Source organism: Oncorhynchus mykiss, chromosome 3 (genome assembly GCF_013265735.2).
Source record: "Oncorhynchus mykiss isolate Arlee chromosome 3, USDA_OmykA_1.1, whole genome shotgun sequence".
NCBI classification, from domain to species: Eukaryota; Metazoa; Chordata; class Actinopteri; order Salmoniformes; family Salmonidae; genus Oncorhynchus; species Oncorhynchus mykiss.
In genome coordinates, this window is record NC_048567.1 from 58,175,744 (window position 1) to 58,199,756 (window position 24,013).

The following is a 24,013-nucleotide window of genomic DNA, read 5'->3' on the forward strand; positions in this document are numbered from 1 at the left end:
GCTTATTTCTCTCAAATGTTGTGCACAAATGTGTTTACATACCTGTTAGTGAGCATTTCTCCTTTACCAAGAGAATATCATATCAAGAAAATTATTAAACAACATGATAATTACACAGGTGCACAGGTGCACAGGGACAATAAAAGGCCACTCTAAAATGTACAGTTTAGTCATACAACACAATGCCAAAGATGTTTTGAGGGCGCATGTAATTGGCATGATAACTGCAGGAATGTCCACCAGAGCTGTTGCCAGATCATTTAATGTTAATTTCTCTACCATAAGCCGCCTCCAACATCAGTTTAGAGAATTTGGCAGTCCAACCGGCCTCACAACGGTAGACCACGTGTAAGCGTGCCAGCCCAGGACCTTCACATCCGGTTTCTTCACTTGCGGGATCCTCTGAGACCAGCCACCAAGAGAGCTGATGAAACTGTGGGATTGCACAACCGAAGAATTTCTGCACAAACAGTCAGAAACCATCTCAGGGAAGCTCACCTGCGTGCTCATCATCCTCACCAGGGTCTTGACCTGACTGCAGTTTGGCGTCATAACCGACTTCAATGGACAAATGCTCACCTTCAATGGCCACTGGCACGCCTGAGAAGTGTGCTCTTCACGGATAAATCCCGGTTTCAACTGCACCTGGTAGATGGCAGACAGTGTGTACGGCATTGTATGAGCGAGCGGTTTTCTGATGTCAATGTTGTGAACAGAGTGCCCCATGGTGGAGGTGGGGTTATGGTATGGGCAGGCCTAATCTACGGACAACGAATACAATTGCATTTTATTGATGGCAATTTGAACGTACACAGATGTCGTGACGAGATCCTGAGGCCCATTGTCTTGCCAGTCATCTGGCGCCATCACCTCATGTTTCATTATGATAATACACAGCCCCATGTTGCAAGGATCTGTACACAACTCCTGGAAGCTGAAAATGTCCCATTTCTTCCATGGCCTGCATACTCTCCAGACATGTCACCCATTGAGCATGTTTGTGATGCTCTAGATCAATGTGTATGACAGCGTGTTCCAGTTCCCACCAATATTCAGCAACTTCGCACAGCCATTGAAGAGGAGTGGGACAACATTCCACAGGCCACAAGCAACAGCCTGATCAACTTCATGCGAAGTAGATGTGTTGCACTGCATGAGGCAAATGGTGGTCACACCAGATACGGACTGTTTTCTGAATCCATGCCCCTACATTTTTTTTTAAAGGTATCTGTGACCAATAGCTGCATATCTGTATTCCCAGTCATGTGAAATCCATAGATTAGGCCAAATGTATTTATTTCAGTTGACTGATTTCATTGAATGAACTGTAACTCAGTAAAATCTTTAAAATTGCATGCTGCATTTATATTTTTGTTCAGTGTACTTCATACCTGGGTGATCCCTCATTTCCTGTGGTCATACACACACACACACACACACTCACACTCACACACACACACACTCACACACACACACACACACGTGTGCACACACACACATTGGAGAGGTTTAAAAATTTTTTTATGCAAAGCTGCCATCTAGACAAAGGGTGGCTACTTTGAAGAATCTCAAATATAAAATATTGTTTGATTTGTTTAACACTTTTTTGGATACACAATGATTCCATATGTGTTATTTCATAGGTTTGATATCTTCACTATTATTCTACAATGTAGAAAATAGTCAAAATAAATAAATACCCTTGAACGAGTAGGTGTGTCCAAACTTTTGACTGGTGCTGCATATTCAGACCCTGAGACTCGAAATTGAGCTCAGGTGCATCCTGGTTCAATTGATCATCCTTAAGATGTTTCTACAACTTGATTGGAGTCCACCTGTGGTAAATTCAATTGATTGGACATGATTTGGAAAGGCACACACCTGTCTATATAAGGTCCCACATTTGACAGGGCATGTCAGAGAAAAATTCAAGCCGTGAGGTTGAAGCACTTGTCCGTAGAGCTCACAGGCAGGATTGTGTTGAGGCACAGATCTGGGGAAGGGCACCAAAATAATTTCTGCATCATTGAAGGTCCCCAAGAACACAGTGGCCTCCATCATTCTTAAATGGAATAAGTTTAGAACCTTCAAGGCTCCTCCTAGAGCTGTCTGCCTGGCCAATCTAAGCAATCGGGGAGAAGGGCATTGGTCAGGGAGGTGACCAAGAACCCAATAGTCACTCTGACAGAGCTCTAGAGTTCCTCTGTGGAGATGGGAGAACCTTCCAGACGGATAACCATCTCTGCAGCACTTCACCTATGAGGCCTTTATGGTAGAGTGGCCAGACGGAAGCCACTCCTCAGTAAAAGGCACATGCCATCCCGCTTGGTGTTTGCCAAAAGTCACCTAAAGGACTCTCAGACAATGAGAAACAATATTTTCCGGTCTGATGAAACCAGGATTGAACTCTTTGGCCTGAATGCCAAGCTTAACATCTGAAAGGAACCTGGCGCCATCCTTACGGTGAAGCATGGTGATGGCAGCATTATGCTGTGGGGATGTTTTTCAGTGGCAGGGACTGGGAGACTTAGTCAGGATCAAGGGAAAGATGAACGGAGCAAAGTACAGAGATTCTTGATGAAAACCTGCTTCAGAGCGCTCAGGACCTCAGACTGTGGCGAAGGTTCACCTTCCAGCATGACAACAAACCTAAGCACACCACCAAGACAATGCAGGAGAACATAAGTATTCACCAATGGCGGTCAGTGCTGTTTAAGATGGGAGAGGATTTTTTTTTTTTCATTAGCATGGCATTTTTTTCTATTGAAGCATATTGGATGACTCATTAATTTTCCATTCACAGCGATGCAGTAGGTTTAGGCTACTATATGATAGTCTAATTTTCCCTATACCCATCATGAGGTTGCTACAACCTAGCCTATGAATGAGAGTTTACAACGTAGGAGCACACAGGTCGAGAGACAAATTTGAGGCGACAGACAGACAGTGGACAGACAGTGACTTTCAATACTGCCTTGCACACTTTCGACTGCATCTAGCTGATATAGGGGGTAATCATTGTTGCAAACAAGAGTTTCTATTGGACATTTGCTTACTTTTAATTCATGTTTTTCAACAGAATCTGCAGAATTTATACACCCCTGAACACTTTCATAGCAGCCACGTTGTATTCCTTCTATGCACTCTCCTGCTCTCACCTTGTACCTTCGCTTGTGGACTTCAATGCACAACACATCAGCTGTATGTGACTAGTCCAAAAAAACATAACAAGCCAAACCGCTACACACAGCCTACACCGTTGTCCCAATATTAGCTAAAGTAACGTCATAGTTCTATTAGCTATGCTGACTAACGCATTAGTAAACCTGCTACAATCATGCAGTAACATTAATGTACAGTCAGTTAGCAGTTACACCAGTGGGCCCCCGTGGCAATAAATTAATAAAACAAAAAGCTTACCTTGACTTGGAAGAGTTTCAGTGTTGTGTTTGATAGTCATAGCCAGCTAGCTAACAATGCATCCCTCTGTTTGAGCAGGGTGTTTCAGTAGGGTATTAAACTAGCTAGCTAATTTGCTAGATAAATAAGTGAAACTGAAAAAAAGGACACTATATTTCTCTCTTACTTCTCCTTCGTTTTGTAAGTAATTAATTTGTTCAAAACTGTTAAATTATTGTCTTTCTCTCTCTTTGAGTAAGCTACTCACCACATTTTATACACTGCAGTGCTAGCTAGCTTTCTGTAGTTTATGCTTTCAGTACTAGATTAATTCTCTGATCCTTTGATTGGGTGGACAACATGTCAGTTCATGCTGCAAGAGCTCTGATAGCCTGAGGATGTCCTCCGGAAGTTGTCGTAATTACTGTGTAAGTCTATGTAAGGGGGCGAGAACCATGAGCCTCCTAGGTTTTGTATTGAAGTCAATGTACCCAGAGGAGGATGGAAGCTAGCTGTCCTCCAACTACAACATGGTGCTACCCTACAGAATGCTGTTGAGTCTACTGTAGACCTTTTTTGACAAATAGTGTGTTTTAATCAATTGTTTGGTGACTTGATTATATTCACTATAGGTTTGTCTAAAAATGATAACTTGTTTAATGTTTTACAGTTTTAAAACGTATTATGGCTTAGATCCCGCTAATGGGATCGATATGACAACAACCAGTGAAAGTGCAGGGCACCAAATTCAAAATAACCGAAATCTCATGACTAAAATTCCTCAAACATACAAGTATTTTACACCATTTTAAAGATAAACTTGTTGTTAATCCCACCACAGTGTCTGATTTCAAAAAGGCTTTTTACGACGAAAGCACACCAAACGATTATGTTAGGTCTGTACCGAGTCACAGAAAAACACAGCCATTTTTCCAGCCAAAGAGAGGAGTCACAAAAAGCAGAAATAGAGATAAAATTCATCACTATCCTTTGATGATCTTCATTAGATGATACTCATAGGACTTCCTGTTACACAATACATGTATGTTTTGTTAGATAAAGTTCATATTAATATCCAAAAATCTCAGTTTACATTGGCACGTTACGTTCAGTAATGTTTTGCTTCCAAAACATCCGGTGATTTTGCAGAGCCACATCAATTTACAGAAATACTCATCATAAATGTTGATGAAAATACAAGTGTTATGCATGTAACTTTAGATAAACATCTCCTTAATGCAACCGCTGTGTCAGATTTCCAAAAAGTTTTACCAAAAAGCACACCATGCAATAATCTGTGTACGGCGCTCAGACAACAAAACAAGCCATACAGATATCCGCCATGTTGTGGAGTCAACAGAAGTCAGAAATAGCATTATAAATATTCACTTACCTTTGATGATCATCAGAATGCACTCCCAGAAATCCCAGTTCCACAATAAATGTTTGATTTGTTCAATAAAGTCCATAATTTATGTCCAAATACCTCCTTTTTGTTCGCGCCTTGAGTTCACAAATCCAAATTCACGACGAGCAGACCAGACAAAAAGTCAAAAAATTCCATTACAGTTCGTAGAAACTTGTCAAACGAAGTATAGAATCAATCTTTAGGATGTTTTTAACATAACTCTTCAATAATGTTTCAACCGGAGAATTCCTTTGTCTTTAGAAATGCGATGGAACGCAGCTACCTCTCACGGGAGCGCGCCTGAATGAGCTCATGGCACTCTGCCAGACACTTGACTCAATCAGCTCTCATTCCCCGCTCCTTCACAGTAGAAGCCTCAAACAAGGTTCTGAAGACTGTTGACATCTAGTGGAAGCCTTAGGAAGTGCAATATGATCCCATAGACACTGTATATTTGATAGGCAATGACTTGATTTCCCACTTCCTGGTTGGATTTTTCTCTCAGGTTTTTGCCTGACATATGAGTTATGTTATACTCACAGACATCATTCAAGCAATTTTAGAAACTTCAGAATGTTTTCCATCCAAATCTACTAATGATATGCATATATTAGCTTCTGGGCCTGAGTAGCAGGCAGTTTACTCTGAGCACCTTATTCATCAAAGCTACTCAATACTGCCCCCAGCAATAAGAAGTTACATTTTTATGAAATTCACTGAAGAGGATGATGCTCCCCTTCCTCCTCTGAAGAGCCTCCACTGGTATTCACACCCCTCAGTCAATGCATGTTAGAATCACCTTTTGCAGAGATTACAGCAACACTGAGTACCACTCTTCATATTTTCAAGCATGTTGGTGGCTGCATTATGTTAGGGAAATCTGGTTCAGTCTGCTTTCCTACAGACACTGGGAGACAATTGTACCTTTAAGCAGGACAATAACCTAAACCACCAAGATGACATTGAATGTTCCTGAGGGGCCTAGTTACAGTTTTGTAAATGGCTGTCTACTAATGATCAACAACCAACTTGACAGAGCGTGAAGAATTTTAAAATTAATGTTGTGTAAATATTGTACAATCCAGGTGTGCAAAGCTCTTAGAGATGTACCCAGAAAAACTTACCGTGTTGTGTCGGATTTGCCCCAAACATAACGCTTTGTATTTAGGAGATAAAGTTAATTTCTTTGCCACATTTTTTTGCAGTTTTACTTTAGTGTCTTATTGTAAACAGGATGCACATTTTGGAATAGTTTTGTTATGTACAAGCTTACTTATTTTCTCTCTGTGATTGAGGTTAGTATTGTGGAGTAACTGTAATGTTGTAGATCCGTTCTCAGTTTTCTCTTATCACAGCCATTAAACTCTGTAACTGTTTTAAAGTCATTATTAGCCTAATGGTGAAATCCCTGCACAGTTTTGTTCCTCTCCAGCAACTGAGTTAGGAAGGGTGCTTGTATCGTTGTAGTGACTGGGTGTATTGACCCATGAGATGACTGTAGATTTTTGCTAAAAACAGAAATAATTCTAAACAACAAACTAACTGGCTTTATTTACAAATTAGTAACAATGTCTCACCCCATGTTCAAGAATGGCCTTTTTCTCGTTCATTTTACGTTATTTGAAACTAAATCATCTCCAAAATATTTTATTATTATTCATTTAGAATTATATAAAAGCCTGTTGGATATTCTCCCAGATATATTATTAACCCTGTTATTAGCAGGACAATATATATTGGTCCTGCCTCCCGAGTGGAGCACAATGGGACTGCCTTGCAGTTCTCCAGCTGTATCAACTGAAAGCGCATGAGGTTCAAGGCACGAGGGCAGGGGCCATGGGATGGGCCGCAGAGCCGTGCACAGGTGACCGACCTAGCCCATGGGGAAGGGAGGAGAAGGAAAGGGGTGGGGTGGACCCCCACCCCGCCACACTGGCAACACTTTAAGGGGCATTGCACTAATAATGGCGCTAACTAGGGAAATATTCCCGCTGTGTCACGAGACACTAGGAGTGGTGGGTGGAATCAGGCGCAGAGAGCAGGGTTCAGTAGAGTGTCAATTTATTCTCCGGTGCACAAACGGTCACGCCAACACACAGGGCGCATACAATTAACCAGCCCAAAACACAGGACCAAAATAGTCCGGAGAATACATGCACGAAAAACATCCATACAACAGAATAACAAAAACAATCCCCCACAAAATAAGGGCGGGACAACCTACTATATATAAGGACGCTAATTAAACTAAAATACACACAGGTGAAACTAATAAGACAAAACCAACAGACAAACGAAAACAGGATCGGTAGTGGCTAGTAGGACGGTGACGACGACCGCCGAGCACCGCCCGAACAGGCGGGGGGCCAACTTCGGCAGAAGTCGTGACACGCTGCTCTGTTCTTAGTGCCAGTCTGCAGGTTCAAACTAAAACAATGCAACTAATAACAGCATATTTATGCTTTTATTATATGATAAAAATACTCTTTCAAAATGCCCATGTTATTTAGTTATGGATCAATAACAAAGTACTATGGGAATACATTTGACTGAATTACAGAAATATCCTCCAATCCTCTATATGTAGTTTGTGGCGGAGAGTCACGTCATATTTTTCGATAGACTGTAGGCCTACCATAGGTGACATGAGACTCACTAGTCTTGAGTAATGTCCTGTTAAAAGTGGTGTAGGTGTTATTTATTTAAAGAGCATATTGAAGTTAGAAGCAATAGAATTTGAAGTAAAAGGCTGCAACTATTTTATCACCGTTTCACCCTGCTCTGAGAAAAGCATGGGGACTGGTTTTGATAAATCAATTAGATTTTTATTTTCACTGAATCTCTGTTTGGGTTAGACTAGAAATCAAAAATTAGGTTGTTGAAATATTAGGCTGTTAGTGTAACCTTTATTTAACTAGGCAACACAGTTAAGAACGAATTCTTATTTACAAGGACACCCTACTCCTTCCTCCCCGTCGGTGAATTGAACCGTGGTTTTTTGTTTTCCTTGGAATCGAAACACCATAATATTAATCAAATGAATCCCAAACTCTGAAAGTAATTGGAAAGGTCGATACAAATGATTGGTGACATTGTGGTTACAATAAAGAATGTAAACAGAATGTAAAAAAGATGCTGTGTTTTTATTTACAGTGGGTGATGGACAGCTGGTGGCATTTTGAACACTTGAAGCCCGATTAGCAGGACAATAGACTCTTTATAGCCCAGCTACTGTAGGTGTGAACATCCCCCTACCTACAATGTATTCCATGCTCTGAAGTGTTATATTTCTAACTCAAAACAGCAGTACAGTATTTATTCATCAACATCTTTATGCTTTCATTAATAAAATAATGATAAAAATACTCTTTCAAAATGCTGATAATTATTTAATTATGGATCCATAATGAATTACTATGGGAATAAATATCACTGAATTACAGAAATATTGGAACAAAGTTGTCTAATGAAGGTAAACAAATTGTTGCTTACTGGAAAATACTCTTTGAAACACAAGGTCACGTTGTAGAGCGCCATTATGGCTATTAGCAGGGCTATATTTTGGCCTTCATGGGCATCACGTAATTGGTCCAGTGTTTCTCTCCCTCTTAAAACAGAACTAAATGTTTTGGTCTTTGCAAATATTATTTTGTCCTTTATCCAAATTACAATCTCTCTCTTTCGTTTTTTTGAAAACGAAATAACCTCAAATATCGTTGTATTTTATCAAGTTTATGACACAGTCATATAGCGGCACCTACATAAAGCTGAGTGACTCACTCATTCATGGCTTTGGATCAAAATAAATAAGTACCAACATTCTTTCTGATTGTCTTTAACTGTCTTTTGTTAATCACCCTGTCGTCTCAGATTTTCAATATGCTTTACAGCCAAAGCTAGACAAGCATTTGTGTAAGTTTATCGATAGCCTAGCATAGCATTTTGTCCAGCTAGCAGCAGGTAACTTGGTCACAGAAATCAGAAAAGCAATCAAATTAAATCGTTTACCTTTGACCTCTGAGGTTTTCACTCACAAGACTCCCAGTTAGATAGCAATGTTCCTTTTTTCAAAAAATATTATTTTTGTAGGAGAAATAGCTCCGTTTGTTCTTCACATTTGGCTGAGAAATCGCCCGGAAATTGTAGTCACGAAAACGGCGAAAAATATTCCAAATTAGCTCCATAATATCGACAGAAAAATGGCAAACGTTGTTTATAATCAATAATCAAGGTGTTTTTCAAATACAGTGCCTTGCGAAAGTATTCGGCCCCCTTGAACTTTAACGTCTTTAACTGTCTTTGCTCAGAACGACAGATTTTTTACTTGTCAGGTTGGGATTCGATCCAGCAACCTTTCGGTTACTGGCTCGAACCACTAGGCTAGGTGGTGTCATTGTTATAACAGTAACGTTATATTATGCTATTATATTATATTTATAATATGGCTTGTGTATTGAAAAAAATATGAATATAAATAAAAGATGTCCATATGCACAAAAAGCGTATTTCTCTCAAATGTTGTGCACACATTTGTTTACCTCCCTGTTAGTGAACATTTCTCCTTTGCCAAGATAATCCATCCACCTGACAGGTGTGGCATATCAAGATTCTGATTAAACAGCATGATCATTACACAAGTGCACCTTGTGCTGGGGACAATAGCGGGCTAATCTAAAATGTGCAGTTTTCTCATACAACCCAATGCCACAGATGTTTCAAGTTTTGAAGGAGCATGCAATTGGCATGCTGACTAAAGGAATATCCACCAAAGCTGTTGCCAGATAGAGAAATGAGCATTCAGTTATCATAAGCCACCTCCAACATTGTTTTAAAATATTTGGCAGTAGGTCCAACCGGCCTAACAACCGCCGACCACGTGCATGGCGTCGTGTGGGTGAGCAGCTTGCTTATGTCAATGTTGTGAACAGAGTTTTTTAAGATATCTGTGACCAACAGATGCATATGTGTATTTCCAGTCATGTAAAATCCATAGATTAGGGCCTAATGCATTTATTTCAATTGACTGATTTCCTTGTATGAACTGTAACTCAGTAAAAAACAACAACAATTGAACTGTGCGCTTATATTTTTGTTAAGTATAGAATAATAATTAATCATTGTGATCTTCCAAGACATTAATTCAGCTTTAATCTAAACTTTACTGAACAAGCACCATTGTGAGAACTGGCAGAGTGCGTCCGTGTACTGAACAAACAATTGAAGCACACCTAGCCTACTCTTTTTCCTGTACAAAATTTGGTGATGCAGAAACGAGACCACAAAATCTGAGAATATTTGGCCAACAAAACATTTCTGGTTGGTCTCAAGGAATGTAAAACCGTTAAGAAAGGAGACTTTCAAAACAGTATTGAGATAAGTTGCAGCGAATTGCAGTGCAGCTTGCATGGTGCCGCAGAAATCTATGGCACGTTATTTAAGTGTGAACCACTGGTACCGTTAATGCTAGTTAGTGCTAGTTTGACCACCAGAGGGCATCTTTGAGAAGCATTTGGTAGCCTTCAATAATGGCTGTACTAGAGATTGCAGGCACGCGCGAGATCGGGGTTCAATTCCCCGACGGGGAGGAAGGAGTAGGATGTCCTTGTAAATAAGAATTTGTTCTTAACTGATTCCATATGTGTTATTTCATACTTGTGATGTCTTCACTTTTATTCTTCAATGTAGAAAATAGCAAAAATAAAGAAAAACCCTGGAATGAGTAGGTGTGTCCAAATCTTTGACTGGTACTTGCTTAATTAATTTGATTAATATTATGGCGTTTTTATTCCAAGGAAAATGAAAAACCCTCTGGGTTTCCGTTAGGATGGAATGGAAAATATGTCACTGTCCAACGTGATGGTCGGGAGTACAGTACTGGTCTATTTAGCTAAAGAATCCAGTGTCCTGCGGGAGAACGGGGTTCAATTCACCAACTGGGAGGAATGAGTAGGGTGTCCTTGTAAATAAGTATTTTTCCTTAACTGACTTGCCTAGTTAAATAAAGGCTACACTAACAGCATAACATTTCAACACTCTAATTTTCAAATTCTAGTCTAACTAATACCCAAACGGAGATTCAGTGAAAATAAAAATCTCATTGATTTATCAAAACCAGTCCCCATGCTTGTCTCAGAGCAGAATGAAACGGTGCTAAAATAGTTGTAGGCTTTTGCTTCAAATCCTACTGCTTCTAACTTCAATATGCTCTTTAAATAAATAACACCTACACCACTTTTAACAGGACATTACTCAACACTAGTGAAACTCATGTCACCTACGGTAGGCCTACAGTATATCAAAAAACATGACGTGACTCTCCGCCAATAATTACATATAGAGGATTCTAAATTAAAAATGCATTTTGCACTGTGGGAGCCCCCATCCACAAAGTATCAAAATACAGAGAGGTGTTGGGGTAAAGGTATATTGTCCTACAAACAGCCCATAATGGGCTATTATTATACTGTACATGGGGTCCAGGTCAGGATAACCAAAACATTCCTTTATTAAATGCGGAAGACACATTTAAGTTGTGAGCTGACTAGGTATCCCCCTTTACCTATACGATTTTAGGATGGTAGCTGAATAGTAAAAAAAACATCTCATCGGCCAAAACTCAACAGCGTGTCCCTAGGCAGAATGTTCTTTGATTGAAACAAAATACAGGAAGGCTATATAGTTTGTGAACCATCTACTCTAATTTTCTCACAAAACAGTAATTCAAGAAGATCTACTGTAAATCCATATTCCCATGAAACTAATTGAGTTCAAATTATTGGCTGCAGCTTGGACATTTCACTGGTAATGCTCAAAGAATTGTCATTCACAATTGAATAATAATGCCATGGCCTATTTTGAACGACTACTAAAAATCGAAACAATTCTTGAGACAATATGTGTGGGGATAAGCAGACATTGCAATTGGAGGATGCATTCTATGCATATTCTATAATGATATTCACTAGTCTACATACTGTATGTCGATACAAACGTTGAGAAATAATGACATCATTCCTCTTCGGCACCTACAAAATGTGCACTACACCATGAGCGGTAGGGAGATTTGTGTGTGTGTGTTGGGGTAAAATAAATAAATAATGTAGGCTACACTGTCCCACTAATGTCCCGCAAAATCATCCTGTTGTCCAGCATTTTGGTATTTTAAATGTGGCCACCCTACCTGCATTTTGCCAGTTGTGTGGTATAAAACAAATATTCTGCTCATGTCTTCTATCATGTAAATGACATCGAATTGCATGACATTTTTTATGTGGAAATCCTAAAAACATGTCTGCTCAACTGTATTCTACTATCCCTCCCCCCCAGCACCCCCAACTCTAAACATCTTCCCCCTTGTCTTGACCTGATTCATTTATTAATCAATTATTGTGAGACTGGAGATGTGCCACTCTGATCTACAGTAATTGGAGAGACTTAAATATCACAACTTGGTAAACAAAGACATCAGTTACAGGAGCTACAGTTCCCTGCATTTGGCATCTATCTACCCACTGAAGACATGCCATACCTAATTATCTAAACTTTATAGTCCCTGGCTGTTTGATGTGTTGAAATATAAGTTTTGTTAACTTTTCCACGGACCCTCCAGCACCATAATGAGCAGAATGTGGTTGGTAGTTTTGCGCTGGGCTAAGTAGAGTGATTGTCATCCTCTCTCAACTGTAGAGAGACCATCTGTGTGTTCCTGTATGGTGGATCAGAATCAATGAATATTCATGCCTTTCTCTCATTGCATTAGATCAGTGCACACGCAGCAAGAGAATTGGGACATGTTGTCAGAGACCTAAACATTATTTTGTTAACTACCGTAAATAGATTCTCTGGATGCAGTAACAATATAATGTGTTTGTAAATTATTTGGATGCATTAAGAAAACGGCTCTGTGGATGAGCAGCGAGCATCGATTTTCTCTGTATGGTATTTACTTTGAAAAGCAGTTTTCAAGTGAATATACTGGAAGTGGCCACACCCTTTTCTCTTCAAATGTTGTGATTTTTGCTGCACCTCTTTTTCTCATGTTGGTTGAAGCGTTAGGTGACTCCTCTCCTAGTATAATAATACTAGGGCAAAGAGTGCAACCTATTGTGTGCAATGTTGGCTTCATTCTGAAACTAATAGGATTTATCATTCAGGTCTCAGAGGAACAATGTGAAAAGAGCCCAGTTGATTTGGCTGCCATTTTGCTCATGTATGAAAGGGTCACTTATATTTGACTTTGCCTAAATCTTGCATATCCTTAGGGCTGGGGTGAGGTGTCTAAGAAATAAGAGACTTAAAAAGATCTCATATGCATTACATGTAATAATGCAGGCCTGAGAGTAGAGACCATGGCATGGTTACAGGGAATCATTATGGTTTCACTTCTATTGCGCCAACAAATGTATTCTTTAAATCTCTTGGGAATGACAGACCATTTTGTAATGGCCACCTTAATTGTGGCATCATCCTGCCTTATGAAGTATAAATGAAAGCTGTTAAGAAGTAATGGCTCAGCGAGGATGGTTCAAGTGCTCTTGGTTGGATATGAGTTCGTATAGAGCAACATGGAGGAACTCTGGGGATCGGTAAGAGATCCTGTCTCGTGTAACAATAAATCTCCTTGTTAAGTGGCTAGTGTTGACGTAATGGTAATTGATACCAATGCAGTTAAGGTGCAATGTGACACATTTACAATGCTGGCTGCTTGGGTCAGATGTATTTTATGTACTCTGGTGGGCTGCTGCCACGCAGATGAGGGTCACCTATATGCCTCATGAATCCTTAAACAGCTGTTTCCTCTCTGCTCTGTGTGTGTGTGTGAGCTCGCACGCCCGTGGTTACACACTGTTATAGGTTTCCGTGTGTGGTTCAGGAGCGTGGCTTTCCCATTGTAGCTCACTGAACATCTGTTGTGTATAAAGAACAATGCCGTCAAGTGTAAACAGAATTTGCATATGCCTTCTATATATTTTACTCTGATGTGCTTCTGTGAATGGTAATCATGTTTTCTGTAGAGGAACAGCGCGGTGGGAAAAGATTATAGAGTATGAAAATAAAATGTCTCCAAACAATGATCATAAAAATAAATGCTTTTAGGAGTAATTAGGTATAGTGATTAGTGTTGTGTAATTTATTGTTGATTGTCTGCTCATAGCTCAAGGTTTCAACTGTGCATTCTGAGGGTTTATTATCAAATGCACAATATGGCAATTCAGTTAATCACCTTTGGGTGTTCCTTAGAATCTAACACCTAGAATTAGGTAATGAACATTAGAGCTGGGAATTGCCCGATGCAAGACGTACCATGATTGTCACGATTTTATATGTATTGCGATTTGACACTGTCATTTTATTGTGATTTGATGTTGCAAACATATTGCTCACTATGCCTGCTGCGGAGAGAAAGGAGAGAGCATCAGAAAATGAGTTTTAATCAGTCATGGAAATAAGTGCTGAAAACATGTTGGCTCACTTTTTATAGCTAGGAGAACAAGCTCACTACTTATAGCTAGGATAACAAGCTATAGGATGAAAAATACCAGAGTTTTTGTGCAGGTAGCGGCGACTAGCTCTAGCTAATGCTATCTGCAGTGAAAAAAGAAGAGTAAAATATCCCAAAATTTGATTGCGATATGTAACTGTACAGGATAGCATTTTTCCCCCATTACTAATGAACATAGACAATTATGACATATCATACCATACAGGGCTTGCTAACAGTGACTGTCTTCTCTGTTCCAGGTGCGGGGGACGTGGTGGTGAGATGTCCCCTGAATCACATACAGTGCATAGGGACGAGGAAGTGCATTCACTTCAACAAGCTCTGCAACGGAGCCATAGACTGTGAGGATGGCTTCGATGAAGGAGTTCACTGTAGAGGTAAGAGCTGGTTGTATCTCATTCACGTCCATGAACATTGAATGGACCACATCAACAACACTGGCATTAGTGAAGCATGTGGTATAGTTATTTTTAGACAGCAGTATGTCTTTCAGCAATAATAAACTCTTATCTTATTACTATAATAGTGCATTAGACCAGTTTCCCTTTCTAGTGTGGTATGGTTTAATTTTGGTAGTGCAGCTGCTCTTTTATAATTTGCCCTCTCTAGTCAAACACTGTGAGCGTGCCAAGGTTACTTCCTATCACCCAGGTAGGTTGTCAGTAACAGAGCTGGTGATTGGCTGGACCAGCAGATCACTAGCACCAAGTGTTGTGTTGTACACAGGTTGTTGTTGCTCACAACATTCTAAAACCGCAACACCAAGCTGCTATAGACACCTGGCTTACTGGGATACTGACAAAGCCCACCCACCGGGCAGTGCTGATTAAGTACGCGTTAGCTGCAGTCAGCTTGGCCGGTACGGACAATACTGTGACCTTTTTTGACCTGGAAGACATACAAGTCACACTGTGTGTCGATTCAAGGTAATGATCTTGGCTTTTGATTCGAGGAAATGCTGAAAACAGTCAAAACGCATCCCATTCACTGGGATGCCACTGGACATTTCATTGGCTGTTCTGTTCAATACAATGTTCTGCTCAGTCTGATGCATTGGCTTGGTGTGTTGGCGGAGAGTAAGACAAAGGAAAGGAATTGCATTAATATTGATCTCAAAGTGGTTGACATTGCAATAGAGCAACTGCGTAAGTGTATTTGTTTTCTTAAACGCTCTTAAAATATATGATTTTGAATGACTATTACCTCCCAAAGTGATTTCATACAGTATTTGTTGAGTGTGCAGTTTAACTGCTGTACTGTATATAGCCTATAGACAGCTAGAGGGCTGTCATTGGCCTGTGAGATCTAAACTCCATGCAGGCCTTAATGCAATAGTGCATTCTAGCCACGTCCTGTCAACCAGCATTTACCTAATCCATTCACTAAGAAGTTGTTTGAAGCCCTGTTAAGATTTTTTACGAACAAAAAAATCTATCAATAATTGTAACAGTTGTACTGGCTCTTGTTTTAACTGTCATACTCCTCCTCAAGTTACTCATATCTGGCACCCTGCAGGGATTGACTGTGGAAGTATATCTGATTTGTGGCCCTTTTAGTGATTCCATGGGATGGAATATTACAAACGCATCTCATTTGGCTGGAGTGGGAGTGGCAGTGACCTGTTGGGCTCAGCTCAGGTTGGGACACATATGTTCTACTTCACCATTATGCACATAGAGAGCACTGAGAGCAGAGCAGGCTCGATAGGAGGTAGAACAAACGGAGGAGGAATTGAGGTCACTAAGAGAAGTTAGAGAGAGAACCAGCTGGGTCTATGACAACTTTTCCTGCTACCACCTCCTCCCTTTCTTCTCTTATGAATATACATGGCTAAATCCCAGGAGGGCATAATACCAAGGTACCCATATGGAAAAGCACTAAACCCTTCTCTCTCACCTTCAGAAAACGTGTTTATTTTTAATCACATACTCCACTCGGGGCAGTGCACGCTGGAACTCCTTCTCACAGGATTGCATGCCATGATGAACTTTTTCCACTGAGCCACCTGGCTCTGTTTGCTTAGTACGGTCTGTAAAGTAGCTTGAGGTAACTAACCTCCCTGAAGTCTACAGGTGCAGTGGCGGGAACATAGAACAAACTGGCAACTGTACTCATATACTGCACATACAGTATACACATACTGTAACCACAATATCACCACAGCATACTTCACACACTTACAGTGGTTGCTCAACTAAAAGTTTTGAGATTATGCTGCGGGATTTAGAGATAATTTGTGGGCTATTACGGACTTTTAGCAGGAAAAAAGACTCTTGCCAACACCTCTCTGTATTTTAATACTTTGTGCAAGGCACAAAGTGGGGCCTCCCGAGTGGCGCAGCGGTCTAAGACACTGCATCACAGTGCAAGCTAAATTCCTACAGATGCTGGCTCGATACCAGTGCCGGCTGCGACTGGGAGACCCATGAGGCGACAGTGGGCTTTTGGTTTCTCTCCCTCTAAAAACAGAAATAAATCATTCTAAGTAACAAATTGGCTTTATTTACAAATTAGTAAGAATGTCTCACCCCATGTTCAAGAATGGCCTTTTTCTCACTCACTTTAGGTAATTCGGAGAAAAAAATTGTCTCCAAAATATTGTTATTTTATTATTATTATTATACAAGCCATAGAAAAATGGTTCCAATTTCAGTTTAATCCACCAGAAAAGACAAAGCAAAGAATACAACAAATATTGTAAATAAACTCAAATATACTAATTGATAATAAAAAAACATTGTTGTCTGTACTAGATTTTCCGTTACTCCTGAAAGCCCTAATCTTCTCACTTAAATGAATAGAGATCCTGGTCATGGTGCTACAGTATGTTGTTATAGCATAATCAAATTGAGGACAATCGCCGATCTGCTGTATACTTATGGCCTATTGTAAGCTGAAAGTCACACCTTTCCAGTACTCCTCATCCCGTCCCAAACCCCAGCCTTAACACAGTTACCATTCAAAAACAAGCTGTTTATCTAAAAACAAATGACATTGCGAGCAAAGAGAACAGAGGAAATGAACATCGTTTTTATCAAGCCAGCTACTTTCTATGTTGCTACCCGTTTCAGGGTGTCATGACGTGGCCCTTTCTGGGTGTAGATTGTGCCCTCCCCCTCTCTCTCTCCTAACCCAGGTTTTATTACCTCAGGTCATAAATACCAGGTAGAAACTGCCATGCAGTATTGAGGGAGAGAGTCTCAGAACAAAGAGCTTCTCTCGCCAAAACTCCTAATCCACAAAATGGGTGAACTGAACAATATTTATATTTTTGAGAATGTGGGAATGGTCCGTAGGTAATTAAAGAACATTCCTGTCAGTTGTTTTATTCTGTGAAATCAGGGAAGGACAGGAGAACTATATAACTGTACCTCTGTGTGTGTAAACTTCACAGTGATCAGATGTACATCTAGTTGTATAAAATTAATGAGTAAAGATTAAACTATTTGTGAAATTATGTAATGTGATATTGGCCTTCTAAAAGAGATACTTGTTAAGATGTAAAGTTTTAACTAGTCAGTGGCCACCAAGATTGAACTCTTTGGCCTGAATGCCAAGTGTCACATCTGGAGGAAACCTTGCACCATCCTTACGGTGAAGCACGGTGGTGGCAGCATCATGCTGTGGGGATGTTTTTCAGCGTCAGGGACAGGAAGACTAGTCAGGATCGAGGGAAAGATTAATGGAGCAAAGTACAGAGAGATCCTTGATGAAAACCTGCTCCAGAGCACTCAGGACCTCAGACTGGAGCGAAGGTTCACCTTGCAATAGGACAACGACCCTAAGCACACAGCTAAGACCATGCAGGAGTGGCTTCAGGACAAGTCTCTGAATGTCCTTGAGTGGCCCAGCCAGAGCCCGGACTTGAACCCATTCGAACATCTCCGGAGAGACCTTAAAATAACAAAGGGAAACCCAGCAATGAGCTGCCCAGTGAGGCGAGCCTACCAGACAAACTAAATGCCTTCTATGCTCACGTTGAGGCAAGCAATGCTGAACCATGCATGAGAGCACCAGCTGTTCTGGATGACTGTGTGATCACGCTCTCTGTAGCCGATGAGAGTAAGACCTTTAAACAGGTTCAAATTCACAAGGCCGCAGGACCATATTGATTACCAAGACGCGTACTCAGAGCATGCGTTGACCATCAAGCAAGTGTTTTCTATCACATTTTCAACCTCCCTGACCCAGTCTGTAATACCCACATGTTTCAAGCAGACCACCATAGTCTCTGTCCCAGGAACACAAAGGTAACCTGTCCAAATAACTTTCGCCGCTTAACACTCACATCTGTAGCCATGAAATGCTTTGAAAAGCTGGTCATGGCTCACATCAACACCATCATGCCAGACACCCTGTACTCCAATTCCCGTACCACACCAACAGATCCACAAATGAGGCAATGTCTATTGCACTCCACACTGCCCTTTCCCACCTGGACAAAATAAACACCTACGTGAGAGTGCTGTTCATTGACTACAACAATTACTAAGTTAAAGACCCTGGGATTTAACACCTCCCCCTCAAATGGATACAGGACTTTCTGATGGGCTGATCCCAGGTGGTGAGGATAAGCAACAACACATCCGCCACGCTGACCCTCAACATGGGGGCCCCTCAGGGGTGAGTGCTTAGCCCCCTCCTGTACTCCCCATGACTGCGTGGCCACACACTACTCTAACACCATCATTAAGTTAATGACACAAAGGTACTAGGTCTGATCCTCAACAACGATGAGAGAGCCTACAGGGAGGAGGTCAGACCTGGCAACCTCTCCCTCAATGTCACTAAATGTATTTGTAAAGCCCCTTTTACATCAACAGATGTCACAAACTTCTTATACAGAAACCCAGCCTAAAACCCCAAACAGCAAGCAACGCAGATGTAGAAGCTTGGTATGGCAACTGCTCGACATCCGACCGCAAGATGCTACAGAGGGTAGTGTGTACGCCCAGTACATCACTGGGGCTGTGCTCCCTGTCATCCAGGACATTTGGTGTCAGAGGAAGGCCCTAAACATCAAAGACTCCAGCCACCCAAGTCACAGTCTGCTCTCTCTGCTACCGCACTGCAAGCGGTACCGTAGAACCAAATCTGGGACCAAATGGCTCCTGAACAGCTTCTACCCCAAAGCCATAAGACTACTGAACAGTTAATTAAATGGCTATGCAGACTTTGTGCTACAGACTGTTCAACCTCTACCTACATGTACTGGTACTCCTTGTATATAGCCTCGATATAGTTATTTTATTGTGTTACTTTAAAAAAAAAATATATTGTTAATTTCCTTACAGAATTGTTTAGAAAGGGCTCGTAAATAAGCATTTCACGGGAAAGTCTACACTTGTTTTGTTCGGCGCATGTGACATATACAATTCTATTTGACAGCCTTCCAGCTGATGGGGTTTAAGGCTGGGTTTCTGTATAAGCAATTTGTGACATCTGCTGATGTACAAAGAGCGTTATAAATACATTTGATTTGTTTTCATGGCAACTCAAGTCGCGCTGCATTTTTTCTGCCTCATGCACCAATTAATGTTGTTACTCCTATGACCAGAGAAAGTGAAATATTCCTCGATTTTAAACAAGTCACAAGCCACTAATAATAACAACGCGAGCCTATCGGAACACTTTGCTATACTCATTCATTGCAGTGGCAGTGCTGTATGTGGCATGAGTGGAAGTAGAGAGAACGTGCATTTTATGGATTATACAAGTGTTGAACAAAGTGTTTACAGTGCTGAATAACAAATTAAACATGAACTTACTCATAAAAACAGCAGCTCTCTGCTGTATTCGTGGAGTCTCTCTCAAGTCAAGGTTTTAAAAGTTTTGAAATCGAACTGTATCTACTTTGCTGTGCGTTCGAGGTTTCTTTATACAGTCTATGGCTCGAGGAAACTATGCAGACATTATTGGTTCTGAAGAAATGTAAATAATTGTGATGTTAAGGTACAGTAAGCTTGTAGTACTGTACAAAGCAAATGAGAGAGGCATACCATACAGACTGATGAGAGCTCTAATAATTACCACTGAACCTGAACAGATTTCATTGGACGTTCAATGTTCTCCTGAACCAGTCACATTTATGGAAACATCCTGAATGGTATCTTGTTACAGAAATACAACTGCAATAATAAGACTCCAGATGCCTTAAAACATTACAGTGATGAGGTGTAGCTGCCTGATGCCTTAAACACTGCACTGTTTTGACAGCGCATCTCTGTTTGATCCACAGAATATGGACCTCTCTCTGGAGTGTGGGGGTAAACTGTGCTTTTATCCTAAAAGAAACACTACGCTGCTGATTTCTCATGTCAAACTGCCATCTGTCAAAATCTGTCTGTCTGTCTGCACTGCTCAGCCTTGTTAGATAAATGTTGAAATGTTCAGTCACTTTCTAATACATTTCATAACATTCCCCTATCCTGAAGTTTTAGTCTTTAGTCTTATAGGGTTTGGGCAGTATCCAGATGTTCATATCGTCATATCGTTCTTCTCTCATCCCAGGATATACAGTATTACCGTCTTAGTACACAAAGGGGTGCCAAAGAAACACACACAAGCCCATTGGGCATCTAGTAACAGAATCCTAACAAAGTTATGACAAGTAATAGCGAACTAGCTAAATTTGCATAGACAGGCAATCCAGCTCAAAAAGTTAGGTAGGAGCTACCTAATGTCATTTTTGGTGAGTTGGGACATTTACAAGCAAATGTGAATGAGAGACATTGTGCAAATGAACAAAGTTTTGACGCATACTTGTCTAAAGGAAGAACCGTACGGGCTCTGAAGCAGTATGTGTACACGATCTGTCTGTGTGGAGTCTGGAGTTGAAAGGGCAACAGGCCTGAATGCTCTGCTCCGAGAAGAGAGGGGAGGAGCAGACAGGCTGAGAATGGAGAGAAGAAAAAATGCATGGAAATCAAGTGGTGGCAGCTGTACAGATAAATAATCCAAAAGGTGTTTGACTTCTCGAACATGTCAGAAAGCGAACACTGCAGTAGATGATGACCGTCACCTTATTAATTGCAAAATAAAACACATTAGAAATATCTTGCTGCATTTTGTAAACGCAGGTCTAAAATGCTTCTTGTAATTTCTGATTGGCATCAGACTCATTTTGTGCTTCAGTTGCACTTGGATGAGAATTCACAAACAGGCATTCTATCAGCAGACAGCGCTCTGACTGATGTGTAGCTACTTTTCTCCAGTACTTTTCTCGGTGTAGCCAGCCTACCTTTCTCCAGTAAAATGAAATATTAACTTTAAGCAAAACATTAGGAAATGTAGTTGGCTTTCTTTCTATGATTAACATTAGAAATATAAAAATATGTTTATGCAAACATTCATTGCAAACTCATTTACTCATGGCGTTGCACTTCTGTTGTCATCTGATGGAAATTAAGATATTTTCTGCCAAATGTGTTGCAATCATGTATTTTCTGTGAAGGAAAACTATAGTTGCACATCCCTGATCATTCTATTGAAGCAAAAAAACCACAGTTGACTTTCAATATAAAACGTGACCACTGTCAATACATAGCTGGACTCACCTGCTCCCGCTTTCTTCCAATGTGCTTTTTACAAACGAACACGTGACTGGCTCAACTGTTATGGGGAACTACTGTAAGGTTCATAATGTAAAATAATGTGACAGGTGAAATTAAGGACACAATCTGCGTATTGCAAAACGTTACTGTAGGTATTGACCATCCCATGGTTATTTCCAAATACCCCGATTTACAATATATACGGTATACTGCCCAAGCCTAGTCTTATACAGAATGCCTAAACTATGAGAGCCACTCTCACTAAGGAGACTCGTCACAACACGGCAAACTGCATATATTGTGTTTCAGTTCACCTCTTCTATAGGTATAAAACTCCTTTCATCATCTTGTGTAGACACCAAATAAGTGGGCCTAGAGGCTGTAAGTGATACAAATAACATACATTTTCTCTCCCTCCATTATTTTATAGAAACGATACATTTATTAATAGATAAATCCCCCCGTTACAGTGTAATGAAAAACCATGTCACACAAGTCTTCTCCCCTCCCTCTCTCTGCCTTTCAACAGCATTTCAATTATCTCACTTGATTAACTTTTCATTACTAACAATTCAAACAAACAAACAAACAGTGTCCTCCGGGGTGAGGGTGGCTGTGAAAAGAGACAACGTCCCCGTTACTCAAATGACTAGCCATGAATACAGTACAACTAATTTCCTCCCTCCTTCCTTTGCAACTTAAAAAATAGAATATTGCCAACGAACCATCCTTATAGAAGCAACTATTAGCATATTTATTGAATTCATAGTTGTCTAATGAAATTGAATATATTTATAGAAAAAGGGGCAAATTGCTTACAATTGCTTAAACTCCGTTTTATACTCTTACTATGACTTTATGGTAAAGTGTTGGCTTGTTTCATTCATAGAATTACAGTTCAAATGACTATTTTGTAAGACAATGATTGGGGTTGTCACCAAGGGTTTATTTTATTTTGATTGCACTTTATATTACACTAGTTATCAGTAGTGGAGTGGTCCATGTAGGTAATCGACATGTCGTAAGTAATGAAATTCCGTTATTCCATTCAGTTAAACGTATTGCTGGGAAGTAATGATTTTGATCTGTCTAAAGCATTCCAAGACTTTTCAAAGTCAAGGGTTGCATGATGTTTTTTTTTTACCTCAGCTGTTAAATCTTCTTGGTCAGCTCTGGAACCCATAATAAATAATTGTATGATAAATGATAGAAAATACAGTGCCTTCAGAAAGTAATCATATCCCTTGACTTATTCCACATTTTGTTCTGTTACAGCCTGAGTTCGAAATTGATTAAATATATGTTTTTTCTCACCCATCTACACACAATAGTTCAATTGTATTGAAAATACAGAAATATCTCATTTACATAAGTATTAACACACCTGAGTCAATACTTTGTATAAACAACACCATTGCAGGCAATTACAGCTGTGAGACGTCTTAGGCAATTCTCTAAGAGCTTTGTACACCTGGATTGTACAGTATTTGCCCATTATTCAAGCTCTGTCAAGTTGATTGTTGATCATTGCTCAGGAACATTCAGTGTCATCTTGGTAAGCAACTCCATTGTAGATTTGGCCTTGTGTTATAGGTTATTGACTTGGAAAGCAGACTGAACCAGGTTTTCTTCTAGGATTTGCCTGTGCTGTATTCCGTTTTTTTTTTATCCTAAAAAGTCCCTAGTCCTTGTCGATGACAACCATACCCATAACATGATGCAGCCACCACAATGCTTGAAAATATCAAGAGTGGTACTCAGTGATGTGTTTTGTTGGATTTGCCCCAAACATAACACATTGTATTCAGGACAAAAAGGTAATTTCTTTGCCACATTTTTTTCAGTTTTACTTAAGCACCTTGTTGCAAACATGATGCATGTTTTGGAGAAAAAACTATTCTGTACAGGGTTCCTTCTTTTCACTCTGCCATTTAGGTTAATATTGTGGAGTAGCTACAATGTTGTTGATCCATCCTCAGTTTTCTTATATCACAACCATTAACTCTGTAACTGTTTTAAAATCACCATTGGCCTCATTGTGAAATCCCTGAGCAGTTTCCTTCCTCTCAGGCAACTGAGTTAGGAAGGACACCTGTATCGTTGTAGTGTCTGGGAGTATTGATACACCTCAAAAGCCTAATTAATAACTTC

At 40.2% G+C, this 24,013-nt stretch overlaps 1 protein-coding gene across 1 annotated transcript in view; it reads left to right on the top strand.

Annotated features, from left to right (window-relative positions):
* LOC110504354 (low-density lipoprotein receptor-related protein 1B) overlaps window positions 1-24,013 on the top strand; it is a 430,734-nt gene that overhangs the window by 135,887 nt on the left and 270,834 nt on the right. The window contains exon 4 of the mRNA XM_036965026.1: window positions 14,549-14,686. Coding sequence (XP_036820921.1) covers window positions 14,549-14,686 — 138 coding nt within the window. The remainder of the gene's footprint in view (window positions 1-14,548; window positions 14,687-24,013) is intronic.